This window comes from Somniosus microcephalus, chromosome 11 (genome assembly GCF_052327205.1).
Source record: "Somniosus microcephalus isolate GS21.2 chromosome 11, FLI_Smic_1.0, whole genome shotgun sequence".
In the NCBI taxonomy this organism is placed as follows: domain Eukaryota; kingdom Metazoa; phylum Chordata; class Chondrichthyes; order Squaliformes; family Somniosidae; genus Somniosus; species Somniosus microcephalus.
The window spans coordinates 236618784-236634409 of NC_140997.1; the positions used below are offsets into that span (position 1 = coordinate 236618784).

Consider the following 15626-nt stretch of genomic DNA (forward strand, 5'->3'; position numbering starts at 1 on the left):
CGTCTACCTGGTAACTCAATCATGATCAGAATGCCCATGAACCCACCTGGTTTCCTTGCCCCATGACAAGTTCCATTACTGCTTCAGTGATTGTGCACATTTCTCTGCAATTTCCCTTCAATTTCTGACCCTCCTCGCCCACCCTCTGGTAATTCACCCAAGGGGCCACTCTTTGTGTGAGAGGCGGGCACTGAACGTTGCCCGATATGAACTGCGATTGTTGAAGCTGAGTCCAATTCTGTCACTGTTTGATGTCCACAAAGGTGGGGTGGTCACTAGATACCAACCAGGAACAGCCCAGGGGCAATGGGGCTAAGTCCAGCATCCTTCCTGCTCACCTCAGCACCTCTCTGCTCAGTATGATGTAGTACCACACTGGTGTTCGTTTGAGAATTTGTGTCAGTTTTTAAAAAAACTCTTAATAAAAGTGACCATGAATCCGCAGATTGTCGTAAAAACCCAACTGGGTCACTGATGTCCTTCAGGGAAGGAAACCTGCCATCCTCACCCGGTCTGGGCCTATAGGTGGCTCCAGTCCCATGTGGTCGACTCTTAACTGCCCTCTGTAGTGACAGAGCATCACACTCCCACACCAGTGGTTTAAGAAGGCGGCTCACCACCACCTTCCCAGGACAATTAGGGATGGACAATAAATGCCGGCTTTGCCAGCGACGCCCACATCCTGAGAATGAATAATTTAAAAAAAACTAGGCCGTGCATGTTGAGTCACTGGCAAAGGCCACTTTGTCACAAATTAATTGCGATCGATTCACCCAATAAATGGCTGCAAGACTTCCTTGCCTCATTGTACAAATTAACCAAATTCTGCCCAAAGTTGACATTAACATTAATAGCTGCAACACTTACATTGATTTATTTTACTAGCTAATCGTAGATGCCCAGCTGAAGAGTTGGTAGCTCTCTCCTTTCCTATTTGACACTTCACACATCTCACTAATCCTAGCCTCCCAACTCAATGCTAACAGCCGGGAGTGTGTGCCCAATGTTTAACTTATAGAAGGGTCAGTTCCCGTGCACAGCAAGGTATACCTTGATGATGAGCCTCCTGGGGACTGAGTGGAGTTTGCCCAGTGCTGGTATTGCATCTTCTACAAGAGCCCTTGGCCCAATGTCGTTACACAAAATGACCGCTCGGCCAACATTGCGAATGTCCAGTCTTGCCCCACAAAGGTCCTTTTAGTTGGTATTAAACTTGGTGCTGGAGTACCACCATGAGTTGGCTAGTTGATATCACCTTTGTCGATATTGAGAATCTGCGGACAGTGACATTGCTGCCATTCACCTGTTAGCTCAACACCTGGAGTTTGACCAACATTAGATGGTCCACCAGACTGCTTTGCATAGAAAACAAACTCTTTGTCCAACCTCAGACCTCATCCACTGCTGATCTGCTAGGCCGTAAATAAATGTGGAAAGTGAACTACCTTGCACCAATGTTTCTATAGGATCATCGCACACAACCCGCCATCAGTAACTCCGCAGTTTCCAAGGCCTCTAAACCTTCTGTGAACCTCAATGCCTGGCACTCTCTAACCCAAAGAATAAAGCCCACTGCCCCAGTTAGTCTCTACCTCTTCCGAATTGCAGGATGGCCTTTGGAGAAGCTTGTGGTCTTTCTGAAATTTCAGGCAGCATCAAGGAATTCACTCTACCCTTACATACTTAAATCATTCAGGAAGATTCATCGCATGCCATTGAAGATCATGTCAGCACATGTCCTTATACAGACTTGCTCAGTGAGTCTATTGGGGCAACACTGCACCTTCAAACAGTTCACAACCTTCCACCCCGTCTCTCTGCCGGTGAGACCCCGTCTCTCTGCCGGTGAGACCCCGTCTCTCTGCCGGTGAGACCCCGTCTCTCTGCCGGTGAGACCCCGTCTCTCTGCCGGTGAGACCTAAGCAGTTTTGCCACATCTCACTCTTAGCCTCTACACTATATTGTGTTGTGTTTGCAATTTCTCGCTCTCGTTCAATCACCTCCCCCTGAGGGCTGACCCCAGGTTTTGTGACACAAAGCAATAATGAGCAGCCCAAGCACCAAGCTTATCCAACGTGCTTTAATCAGATTTACTCCTGGAGTTAATGTGGTCTGAATGACTGAATAGCCAGTCTGTACCGACCCACGGTCCAGCTCTGCCCTGGGTCTGTGCTCAGCCTATAGGAGAGCAGCAATCACTCGCTCATATGTAGAGTTGATGATTTAGGTTGTTTAAGTTTGGATCGGGTAGGATCTGTCCATTTAATAGTAATCTTTACTGACAACACAATTCTGAAAAGGTTTACTCTTCCTTTAGCTGCTCATGGCTTGAGGATATGGTGAGGTCAGGAGTTATTGACTGGGATCAACTGTATGTGCCGAGTTATTAAGTGATTTGAGCAGTATTTTGTTTTTAATGTAAACTTTCTTCTGTTCCTCCCTTTGCTTCTAGTGGACACTGACTGTCCAATCAGAATCTGGAATGAAGTGAGTTTCAATACTGGGAGATCGCACACTCAGCCCATGAGCCAGTAGGGAGTTACCTGTAGGCGGGTTTGTTCCAGTAGGGAGTTAGGACCATCGGGAGAAATCTCCACCTCTCTTTCCCAATGACAACAGGCATGACGTCCATGTTAGTGATGGTGTTTGCTACCCAGCGAGATCGAGTCCTGGTCCAGGTGGAATTCTTTTACCGTGACTCTTCATCGCTAGTTCAGCTGTCCCTCGGCAGAGTGACAACATGGCCTTCCATCAATATCACTTCAGTAGTGTTGGTGCCCCTACAGTAGCCAGTTCTGTAGAAACCAGCCGCATCTAACAGAATTCCATTTTGCCCGGAGTGTTTTGGTGCCTCTGTTCGTCGCTGCCTTGCTTTCAGCAGTTGACGGGTCTCTTTGTCAGTATCAATGATCTGTCTGTTAATAATTTGCTCTTGTATGTATCCAATCCTTCCCGTGTCCTTGACTGTCCAGCGCCTTTGCATCCAATGAGTATGTGTTCCTGGGTGTCTCCACAGACTGTTCTGCCACCAGATGTAAACCGGTAATGTCTTCACTTCTGATTTTTGACTTGGGTTGTGGTGAAGTTTGGAGGAGCCGATGGTTCTATATTAAGGAGGTTTTGTACTGATGGGGGGGAGTTCCTGTGCTTCACTGGGTTAAGTATTTAAAACAGTGTTTGGAGCGTTATTTGTGCTTTGGCCTGATGGGCTGATGGGAATGTGCTATAACTCGCCCTCTCTCTCCGTGTTTTACTTACAGAGATGCTTACCTCTTGGCTCTGATTAACAGCACCACCAGCTTCTTCTCGGGGTTTGTTGTGTTTTCCGTGCTCGGGTTCATGGCGTCCGAACAAGGTGTGGACATCTCAAAGGTGGCAGAATCCGGTGAGAATTCATTCATCCGACAAATATCTGCTGTACGCTAAATAAAGAGCGACAGAAACTGGGAAGGAACATTCGACCCATTTTAACTCAAGCATCCGGAAAGACAGTCCCGATCCTCATCGTGATACCCAACTGGAGAAGCTGGATAAACACATGAGAGAGAAAGGAAGAGAAGGATCTGGTGATAGGGTGAGATGAAGAGGGTGGGAGGAGGCTGGTGTGGAGCAGAAACACCGGCACGGACCAGTGGGGCCGAATGGCCTCTTCCTGTGCTCAACCTTCTATGTGGGGAGCTGCATTTGAAGGGACCACAGCCTGAGGTGGTGCCTCCATCACTGTAACCTTGATTCCCCATCCCGGAATCCCTTTGAGCACTGGGGCCATGAGGTCGAGGATTTAATCCTTTGACCTTTGATGGTCTGACATTGAAGTCCCCTCGAGTTTCTGTCCAAGGGTGTGTTTTAGGGACTTGTTCCACTCTGGTTATTTCTTGCTTTCAGGGTTTAGCATTCCTTCATTTATAGCAGACAACTGAATCAATCGATCAGGAGATTTAATTACAAGGGGTTCTGATGGAGTAAATCAGGAGAAACTGTTCCCAGGGGCAGGAGGGTCGGTAACCAGAGGACACAGAGTGAAGAGAATTGTCAAAAGAACCAGAGGGGGGATGAGGAGAATGTTTTTTTACGCAGCGAGTTGTTGTGATCTGGAATGCGCTGCCTGAAAGGGCGGTGGAAGCAGATTCAATAGAAACTTTCAAAAGGGAATTGGATAAATACTTGAAAAGGAGAAATTTGCAGGGCTGTGGGGAAAGAGCAGGGGGAGTGGGACTAATTGGAGAGCTCTTTCAAAGAGCCGGCACAGGCACGATGGGCCGAATGGCCTCCTCCTGTGCTGTAAGATTACATAGAAACATAGAAGATAGGAGCAGGAGTAGGCCATTCGGCCCCTCGAGCCTCTTCCGCCATTTAATGAGATCATGGCTGATCATCCAAACTCAGTACCCGGTCCCTGCCTTCTCCCCATATCCCTTGATCCCTTTAGCCTTAAGAAATATATCTAACTCCTTCTTGAATATATTTAATTAATGAATTGGCCTCAACTGCCCTGTGTGGTAGAGAATTCCACAGGTTCACCACTCTCTGGGTGAAGGAATTCCTCCTCTGTGATTCCATCATTTCCTGGTAATGATATGCTGGATCTGTCAGGGAGGATGGGACATCCTCACCGCAATAGCTGGACTCCCCATCAGACTGAAAGGCAGGATGTGAGGAGAGTGCACCCGGTCTGTCCTGCTCTGAGCTGACCTGTAGTGGTGTTGATCTGTTAAAGGCTGTTCTTCCTTCTCTGTCAGGCCCCTCATGGGGTCGTGGCCTCGGCCATCCCCCCTATAGCCCCCCTCCCCCTCCCCATGACCCCCGTCCCATAACCCCCTTATGGGGATTAACCAATCAGTGTGGAGTCCTTGGCCGCTGTCTGCCTGCTCAGACTGTGGGCCTCGGCCTTCTGTTTTAAAGGATCGCTGATACAAACTCTGCCCACTCACCTATGGCGACACTCCTTCCTTTAATACGTTCAATAGACTCACAATTCCAACAATGCAGCCATTTAACAATTCAAAACAAGGGCCATTTTCTAGGCTCCAGACCTTCTTCATTTCCTACTTTTAGGCCAGTGGATTGGGCAATGTTCCCCCTAATTATTTTTTGGGGCGCGCGGCCTGTTATGTTCATTAATAAATAGACATTCTTATTATGAACTGCTAGCTTCTAAGCTAGTCACTTTATTTAGTATATGAGGACTTCAGTACATGAGGACTTCTACAGCATCATTCTAGAGGTTTCCTTCTTGACTACTGCCTTCTGGGTAGCCTAGTGCATCGTGGGTAATGTAGTCTTATATATATATATATATAGACATACAGCAATATACAGCTCTATGCAGCTCTACGGCTCCACCTAGTGTCCACTATAGAATGACATGTTATTGATCATTACATCCCCCTTTCTTTGAGGTTAAACAAAATCAATATCAATCAACATCAATTAACTTTCAAGAAAAACGATAAAGATGATATCAGTAACACTTTTGCTAGTGCTCTATAAACAAACATTTTCACAACAGTCAATGCATTTTCAATATAGTTTTTTCTTTGTACTCAAAGATTAAGTCTATCAGGCTTTTTTACTACACGTGTGGATCTTCTTAACACGGGTAAGTCTGATGTGTCTTCATGAGATCGTCCTGGTGGTGATTGACAAGATGCAGTTGCGGCATTGTCATCGATCTGCTCTTGTATAGTCTCTTGTGTTTTTAGTGTGGAGCCCCAGATGATAATGTCATCAACATAGACCCGGACTCCTTCCAGACCTTCAATGTCGCTCTATGAAAGATTTCAGATGCAGATATTATCCCGAAAGGCATTCTGAGGAAAAAAATACCTGCCAAATGGTGTGTTGAAGGTATAGTATTTGGTGCTCTCTTCATCCAGTTTCAGTTGCCAAAATCCTTGTGAGGCATCTAGCTTTGTAAAGTATCTGGCACCTGACATTTCACTGGTGATTTCTTCTCGCTTGGGAATCTGGTAGTGTTCACGTTTTATGTTTGCATTTAAGTCCTTTGGATCCATGCATATTCTTAGATCATTGTTCTTTTTCTTTACACATACCATGGAGTTAACCCAGTCTGTTGGCTCTTCGACTTTCCTGATGACTCCTAGTGTGGTCATTCTGTCCAGTTCTTTCTTGAGCCGGTCACACAGGGGTGCTGGAACTCTTCGTGGAGCATGTACCACTGGCTGAGCATCCTCCTTTAGCTGGATCTTGTATGTGAATGGTAGAACTCCAAATCCTTTGAACACATCCTGGAAATTATTTACTACAGAATCCACTGAGTCATCTGGTCTGTTTATGGCACAGTTTATACGGTAGACTCTCTTGACCAGTTCTAAGTCTTCACAAGCTTTGTCACCCAGTAGTGAATCAAGTCCTTCAGCACAACAGAAAACATGAGATGATGCACTTTGTCTTTGACTGTCACTTTAAGTCTGCATACACCTAAGCTATCTATTTTCTGTCCATTATAGTCCTTCAGTAGTACTGACTTTTTCTGTATTTTGGGCTTTTCTTTCATATTTTTAATGTCACTCATACTGATTAAGTTTGCTTTTGCCCCAGTGTCTAGTTTCAATGTAACTAATGCTCCATTTACCTGTAGTGGGATCATCCATTTGTCCTCTTTTACTGCGTTGACGTTATGTTCAGCATTGTTTATTCCTGAGGGCTGCACATTTTCTGTATCCTTTTTGATATTGTCACGACACCATTCCTACAAAACATGTCTCACTTAAATCAGTGTCCTCAATTACATTAACTCGTTGCCCTTTCTTAGTTTTTACTTTTGAAAAGCATTGTTTGGCAAAGTGATTCTTTCCATGACATTTTGTGCACATTTTTTCAAACGCTGGACATTGTTTTAACTGGTGTTTGTAACCACAGCGTTTACAATTAAAAATTCCTTCCTCCGATTGCTTTTCACTTCTGTTTTGCCCATGTTTCTTCCCCTTGCAGGACACAGCACCGACAGCAGCATTATCACTCATTACAACCGCATCATTATTGATTTCACTGAAAGTCTTCGCGTGCTTTCGAGCTAGCTCGCTAGCTTGGCATATTTTCACAGCAATTTCCAATGTTAGTTCGGTTTCTCTCAACAGACGTTCCCTGACTTTTTTTTACCATGAATACCAAACACAATCTGGTCACGAATTATGGATGCTTTCAGCTCAGAGAAATTACATGTCTGTGCTTTCAGTTTCAGATCAGTCAAAAAGCTATCAAAAGTCTCATTTTGCTGCTGTGTCCGAGAATGGAAGATGTACCTCTCATAGGTTTCATTCTTTTTGGGAGAACAATGTGTATCAAACTTCTTTAGCACATCGTCTAATTTTTCTCTGTTCTCCTCTGGATTAAATACAAATGTATTAAATACCTCTATCACCTGTGGGCCTGCAACCGTGAGCAGCAACGCTATTTTCCTTGCGTCTGGCTTCGTACCGTACCCAATGGCAGCAATGTAGAGTTCGAATTGTTGTTTAAAAGTCTGCCAATTGTAGTCGACATTTCCTGTGAGTTTCAAACGCTCTGGTGGCTTCAAATTCTCCATGTCGTGTTGCACAATATTCAGCAGATCTTACCAATCCTGGTACCATGTTATGTTCATTAATAAATAGACATTCTTATTATGAACTGCTAGCTTCTAAGCTAGTCACTTTATTTAGTATATGAGGACTTCAGTACATGAGGACTTCTACAGCATCATTCTAGAGGTTTCCATCTTGACTACTGCCTTCTGGGTAGCCTAGTGCATCGTGGGTAATGTAATCTTATATAAGACATACAGCTCTACACAGCTCTATGGCTCCACCTAGTGTCCACTATAGAATGACATGTTATTGATCATTACACGGCCCTTTCACAGTTTCGCGCAAGCGGGTAAGTTAACATTTGAAGAGTCGGTTCCGGGCTGCGGGGTCACACGGCTGGGCAGCTGAGAGGGAATGCTGAGTATAAGTGCAGGGGACTAGAGTGGATGTTAGATAAGACAGTCTGACTAACAGGGACTCTTATTTTCCTCCTCTAGGACCTGGCCTGGCATTCATTGCCTACCCAAAGGCAGTGACCCTGATGCCAGTCGCCCCACTCTGGGCCGCTCTGTTTTTCTTCATGCTGCTGGTTCTCGGGTTGGACAGTCAGGTACGTGGTTAGCTCCATTGCAAAATATCTTTTTATAATTTCTCGGGATGTGGGCGTCGCTGGCAAGGCCGGCATTTATTGCCGATCCCTAGTTGGCCTGAGATGGTGGTGGTGGGCCTTCTGTTTGAACCGTTTGGAGAGCTCTTTCAAGGAGCTAGTATAGGCACGATGGGCCGAATGGCCTCCTGCTGTGCTGTGTGACTCATTCAGCTGTTGGTTAATTTGGTTTTCCTTGTTTGCAGTTTGTGGGAGTGGAGGGATTCATCACTGGGATCATGGACCTGTTCCCCACCTCAGTCTATGGGGGGCTCCGCCGAGAGGTGGTTGTTGCTGTTTGTTGTTTGGTCTGTTTCATCATCGACCTGTCCATGGTGACAGATGTAAGTAAAACCACATCGCGGGGCAATGGGGGTAAATCTGAGTGGTAGCACATGGTGGGGCAATGGGAGGGGCAAATGTCAACAGTATCACACCATGGAACCAATGGGGGTAAGGAGATAATTCCAAACACTTTGGCCCTGAAAATCCTGGGGCTAGAGGGAGCGTCAGTATGAGTTACGCCCTCGGGCGGGGACCGGGTCCTGGTTCTGGTTCTGCCAGGATTCCACCTTATTTCGACCAGACCTTTAAATTCCGGTCTCCGGTCTGGGCGGGGGGGGGGGGGCGTGGTTAGTGGACGGTGGGTGTCTCATCTGCTTGCCCCACCCCTCCCCTCCCCCCACAATAAGGGGAGATGTTGGGGTGAGTAGAGTTTCCAGGATTCCTGGGGAAATTCCTCCCTTTACGACATTGAAAGGTGGGAACTCGACTCGGGACAAACAATGTTCTTATTGTTCGAGTTCCCACTGCCCAATGATCCTCCTAGGATTCGGATATCAGAGCAAGCAATTAAACTGAAACGGCAGATATTATCAGCTCATAACTTATTTGATTTAACTTCTTTTTAAAGAATATTGATTATTAAAGGCATTCAAGATTATTGGTTATTATAGTCAGTTGGTTAGGTGGGTAAACCTGTTATTGTACTGAGCAATACTGATCTTGAAAAGAGAAGGCTGCGGGGTGACCGAATAGAGGTCTTTAAAATTATGGAAGGTTTTGATAGAGTGGATACAGAGAGAATGTTTCCACTTGTGGGGAAGAGCATAACTAGAGGCCATCAATATAAGATAGTCACCAAGAAATCCAATCGGGAATTCAGAAGAAACTTCTTTACCCAGAGAGTGGTGAGAATGTGGAACTCGCTACCACAGGGAGTGGTTGAAGCGAATAGTATCGATACATTTAAGGGGAGGCTAGACAAGCACATGAGGGAGAAGGGAATAGAGGGTTATGCTGATAGATTTAGATGAGGAAAGACGGGAGGAGGCTCGAGTGGAGCATAAACACCGGCATGGACTGGTTGGGCCGAATGGCCTGTTTCTGTGCCGTATATCCTACGTAATTCTATGTAATCACATCTAGCCCAGACTGAAAGCAAATTTACTGAGCAGATCAGATCTTAAGGGAGTTTAATCGGGTATTTCAAAAGGAAATTGGATAAGTACTTGAAGATGAGAAAATGTGCAGGGCTACGGGGAAAGAGCAGGGGGGTGGGACTAATTGGAGAGCTCGTTCAGACACGATGGGCCAAAATGGCCTCCTCCTGTGCTGTATCATTCAATGATTCTCTGATTTCCGTGGGGGATCAGATGCAGTTTATATCAGGTAGCGTTTCCACATCAACACTTCGAAGCTCTGAGGGTCCCAAGCTGTTCAGATACGTGTGATCACAAGACTTCAACTACGTGCGAGGGAAGGAGAGACAGAGAAAAACATAGACAGATGGAAAGAAACGGACCTGATATAGAAACAGAGAGAGAGAGAACGAGAGAGAGAGAAATACAGGAATGCAGAGAGAGAAAAGGAGAGATAGAGGATGTAAAGTCTGTGGGTTGTGCAGTTAATAAATACACAGACTTCAGAAGTAACAAACAAACAGGTCTTTACTATTCGAAGGTCCGGGCGAATCTGCCCCAGAAATCCTGCTACAACACTTATATACTGGTGTGGTCACTATCGGTATTACAGTATACAGAAGCCAAACAAATAGTGCCACACCTAAAGTAGTTCCCTTAAAGGTGAACGGTTACATTCAATAGTTCCCTTAAAGGTAGACAGGTACATACACTACAATCCTCCCTTTTTAGCTTATTACTTACAGAGTCCCCGTTAAACATACATATCTTCAACTTCCTATAAAACAAATTACAGCTATAATCTCGGTGGAGTCAATGTCATATAAAACAATTTACAAATATAATCTCGGTGGAAACAGTTCACAGGTTCCGTCTCTGCGGAAACAGTTCATAGATTCAGTCTCTGATCTTGACTCGTTCCGAACAACATTTCTTTGGTGTAGCCGGTTCACCTGGCTAGCGTGACTCCTCCATAGCCTTTTTCTTGACGTAGCAGCTTGAACTTTCGTCCTGTTGAACCAGCAGTGCGGACTTTGACAACCAACTGGCTGTCTTGACATTTTCCAGTTTTTCAACTAATTTAGCTCCTTTCGTAATGTCCCGCCTGGAATGGTAGAAGTGCTAATATTTTAAACAGTTATTATCTTCTGCTTCTCCTTTTTCTTTTCTGCCTTTTTGAAACTCTCGGAGCTCCTTTCTCGGCTGCCAGCTGTAGCGCCACCAACTCTCTATGTTCCTTAGACCTTAAGTGCTTCATCCGGATTTCAGCACTTTGAGAGTTTTCATCACAAGCTGGGCAGACCACATCCTCATAATATTCAGTGTCACTCAACAGGTCATGGTAATATTCAGGTTCGTCCTGAGTTAGGCCAGCGAGAGAGACTTCTTCTTCCTCCTCACCCGTCTGGACGTTAGCTGACGGTGGTTCCTTCCCTAAACATCTTTCTTGAAAAGCCTTCTTCATGCATTCATATTCATCCCGCTCTTCCTGGGTTATCTGCCATTCCTTCACGACGGACCTCATTTGTGAGTTCAATACCTTCCTTTCCACCGGTAATTGCGTTATCAGGCTATTTAACCCTTCTACTGAAGTAACGGTTTCCACCTTCTTCTGTTCACCTTGACGTGATTCAACATACTTTTGGCATCCTTGTAAAATTTGTGTTGCCACCTCAGCTATCTCCGTGACTTTTGAGAGCTCCGAACTCGTTCCCCCTGAAGATTGAAGCTCGTGTTCAGATTGTTCCCCTTGTAGAGTCTTGTCCTTCAGCATATGAAGGAGTTGGCCGACCGTTAACTCTTCCCTGGGAGCACGGTGGATCAGAGTCTTCTCCATTTCATCCACCTCTTTCTCCAATACTTCCACCTTACGTTCCTCTTGAACTTTGGCTTTCAGCGCTCGGAAAAGTTGCGCCCTGATGCTCTCTAGTTCATGTTCAGGGACCATTCTTACAGTGTCCTGTTCTTCCACTGCAAGGATTCCCAGTTGAATCTGTTCTTCAAGTTGTTGAACCTCAGACATTGCCGCCTCATATTTGTCTTGGGTGTCCTTCAATGTTTTTATAAGTCCTTGGACATCCTGGCCTAGAAATTGGGTTTTGGCGCAGCGACGGCTTTAGCGCCGGAAGTTAGTGCCGGAGCTAAGTCGCGCTGGGCGGGCCAAAAATTCACTAGTTCTGCGCCCAAACGGCTGCCGGCGCTGCTGAAAGCTGTTTGCGCCTGAAAACTGGCGCTACGCGCTGAATTGCGGCGCTATTCCGGCGCTGCGGCGCCCGCTGCGGTGCGGCAGGTTCGGGAAGTGCAGGCCTCCTCCTTCCCTTAAGGAGGAGCTGCCTGCACCCGGCCGCGGCCCGCGAAAATCATTGTAAAAATGAGCCCGGCACCTCGGACAAGTGCCGGGCTTGCATCTGTCCCGGGGGGGAGGGGGAGAGAGAAGTCCGGGGAGGGAGCTGCGGCCAGGCGGCCGGCGGGAAAGCGTCCGGCCGCCGCGGGGCCTTTAATGCGCCGGCGCAAAGTCCAGTAAGGCACCTCTGCCAGAACGTTGCTTGCGGCTGCCACGGGCGAGGCGGCCGCAAGTCAATTTCGGAGTTCGGGCGGGTTACCATGGCAACCGGGACGCTGCGCACACCGATGACGTCATCGGTGCCGGCGCAGCGCTAACGGCCTAACGCCGATTTAGGGACCCACTCAATTTCCAAACTGGCCATAACTCCGGCGCTAGGCCCTCTAGCGCCTCAAAAGCGGCGCTAAGCCTACCGAATTTCTAGGCCCCTGTCTTTCATGCTCTGCCATGATTTTCACCTCTAATTGTTCATCTATGGATGGAGCTTCTATCGATGAGTCTGTCTTGGCCTTGAGCTCATCAAGAATTTCCTGCAGCCTTTGGACTTCTTGCTCATGTTCAACCTTTAGTTGTTCATATGCTTCTACTGAAACTAGCTTTTCGGAGGCTGCCGAGTTAACCCCCTCCAGAATTGTAGCCTGGGCCTGTTCATACTGTTCTTTCAACTTCTCACACTCTGCTTGTAAGGAGTCGTAGAGAAGAACTGGAATAAAATCCTGGCTCCCTGAAGATTCCTCTTCCTTTGGTTCGTTCTGTAAATATTCTAGTTCCTGAACAGCATCAGGGGAATGTGATTGGTATTTGACCATGATGGCTCTATGGTCGCTCTCTGCTTGAGCTAGCTGTCTCTGTTGTCTTTCCAGGTTCCCCCATTCGGTGTCCCAGAACTTTTCCATATTTTTCATCTCCTGTACGAGACGATCACTCAACTGTTCTAATTGTTGTCGTACTTTGACATAAGTTTGCGTCCGAGCTCGGTGTTCTTCCGTCATGGATGAATCCTTTGCTTGAACAGGCTCAGAATTCTCTGTCAACCTGGAGTTCTGCTCTGCAGCTTTATTCTTCTTGGTACCATAAGTCCTTCTGCCTGTCTTCGTTTTCGACTTGGTCTTATCATCATCCATTTCAGAATCTGAGCTAATAGCTTGCACCGAGTCCTCCCTCATTATGGCTTTTAGGTAATGCCATTCCATGTCTATTTTCTTAATCCACTCCCGTCCTAGAAGTGGTGGTCCTCCCTCAGGTAATACGTACAAGCTCATTCTTGGGTGTTCTTTACCCCTATCTCTCACCTTGACTCTTATTTTCCCCACGGGGTATACGTTATGCCCCGTGTATGTCTGTAATACGAACTTGGTATTTCTTAAAGGTATGTGAGAGAATAGCCGGTGGTAGTCCCTTCGGTTGATGACTGATAGAGCTGATCCAGTGTCCAGCTCCATTCTTATTTGAACTCCAGCTATTTGTAGTATGACCCAGATGGCCTGTAGATCCGTTTCTTTACCCACATTGTGGATTCTCAGACTACCCAGCTCCTGATTGTTTGGGTCTGAGTCTGAATTCTGTTCGTCTGAACTCTTCTCAGCCACCTTGTGTACCTTGTTGTACTTTTCTGGTGGTGGCTTCCTTTGATTATTGATCTTTTTCCCGGACCGGCATACCTTCGCGATGTGACCCAGTTTGCCACATTTCCTACACTCTTGGTTCTTAAACCAGCATTGATTCTGGTCATGCGTTGTCTTCCCACAACGGTAGCATTTTGTTGTGCTTGAAGTAATTTGGTCCACCCTGAGTGCCGCCGCCTTTAGTTGCATTTCCGCCGTTCCTTTCGCTGCGGCTTCGTGCGATGCAGCTATAAGGACAGCCCTGTCCAGTGTGAGGTCGTTCTCTTCCAGTAGTCGCTTCTGCGTCCCTTCTTTGGACAATCCGCATACGAACTTGTCCCGCAGCGCTTCTGTCAGATTCCCTCCGAACTGGCAGTATTTCGCTAGCCTACGCAGTTCGACCAAGTATTCCGCATTGCTTTCGTCTTTCTTCTGCGTTCTTGCGTAGAATTTGAATCGTTCAGCCAGCATCAGCGGTGTGGGGTTCAAGTGGTCCTTCAGCACAGCCACAATCTCTTCGAAGGTCTGATCCGCTGGTTTATTTGGTGCTATTAGATGCTTCAAGAGCCCGTATGTTTTTGCCCCCATCGAGTTTAGCAATGTTATCGCCTTGTCGTCTTCCTCTATTTTGTTGGCTTCGCAATAGATCTCTATGCGTTCCACGTACGTGGCCCAGTCTTCCATTTCAGCATTAAAGTCGTTAATATTCCCTCGCTTAGGCATCTTTCTTCCCTTGGGAGCAGCACCAGTATTTCTTATTTATTTATTTGTTTCTAAGATGGCGGTTTTCCCGCGAAATCGGCGGTTTCCCGCTCTTTCCTTCTCTCCCCGCCCACTTCAATGGCGGTATGTCAATCAAGATGGCGGTTTTCCCGCGAAAATGGCGGTTTCCCGCTCTTCCTTTCTCGCCCCGCCCACTTCAATGGCGGTTTCCCGCTTCTGGCGTCTTCTCCGCCTAATGGCGGCTTCCCGCGTTTCTTCCCGGTGGAAGGGGTACGCTACCACCTCAGCGGACAGGTTCAGCCGCTGGCTGGCTACCGCACAGCTCCCCTTACTCGGCTATGTCTTTTCCTCCCGCCCGCACGGCTCTACCGGCGCTGGGTACACCCCGTTAGCGGAGGACAGTTCAGCCTCTGGACTGGCTCTCGCGCAGTCTCTCTCTCCGTACCCGGCTCTGTCTCTCTCACCCGCACGTTCGATGCTACCGGCCCTGGGTACCCCGCTGGTGGAGAACAGCTCACCGCTGGACTGGCTCTCGCGCAGTCTCTCACCCCGTTTTCGGCTGTGTCTCTCACCCACTCCCGCACGTTCGGTTTTGCCGGCTCTGAGTACCCCGTTGGTGGAGAACAGCTCAGCCGCTGGACCGGCTCCTCGCAGTCTCTCTCTCCGCACCCGGCTCTCACCCGCACGGTTCCCGTTCGCCTCCCCAGCCCTCTCGCAGACCGGTGTTTCCCTCCCCGGCTGCGGCTGGGTTTCTCTTCCCGTGCCTACTCGCAGGCTCAGCGCTTCGTGGCTGCGGTCGCTGCCCCGATTGTCCCGCCGATCGCGGTCCGGCTGTCACCCGACGCCATTGGACCCGACTTTTGGCTGGCACAGCTCCCCCTCGACCGAGGTCGAGTGCTCTGCCCTTATCCTCCGGATGCTTCTACACCTTCCCCTACTCACAGTCTCTTCGGCCGCCTTGTTCCTTGCTGGTCGGCTCACTCCGCACCGTGGCAGAAGGGTAGTCAGTGCCTGTTGCTGATACAGCTTTTGTTGTTAGTCTTCCTGCTTTCTGTTGTTGCAGCCTCGTGTTTTCTTTTGGTAGCACGACGAGGGCGGTTGTCTCTCTTCGACGCTCTTCGTTGCTTATGGTAATCTTGCCGCAGGGTACGATCGGACTCGTCGCCACTGTAAAGTCTGTGGGTTGTGCAGTTAATAAATACACAGACTTCAGAAGTAACAAACAAACAGGTCTTTACTATTCGAAGGTCCGGGCGAATCTGCCCCAGAAATCCTGCTACAACACTTATATACTGGTGTGGTCACTATCGGTATTACAGTATACAGAAGCCAAACAAATAGTGCCACACCTAAAGTAGT

At 47.5% G+C, this 15626-nt stretch overlaps 1 protein-coding gene across 2 annotated transcripts in view; it reads left to right on the forward strand.

Moving 5' to 3' along the window:
- LOC147111360 (sodium- and chloride-dependent creatine transporter 1-like) overlaps positions 1 to 15626 on the forward strand; it is a 314028-nt gene that overhangs the window by 252613 nt on the left and 45789 nt on the right. For both annotated transcript variants that reach the window (XM_086002176.1, XM_086002177.1), the window contains exons 8-10: positions 3261 to 3385; positions 8027 to 8139; positions 8382 to 8519. In XM_086002176.1, coding sequence (XP_085858302.1) covers positions 3261 to 3385; positions 8027 to 8139; positions 8382 to 8519 — 376 coding nt within the window. The remainder of the gene's footprint in view (positions 1 to 3260; positions 3386 to 8026; positions 8140 to 8381; positions 8520 to 15626) is intronic.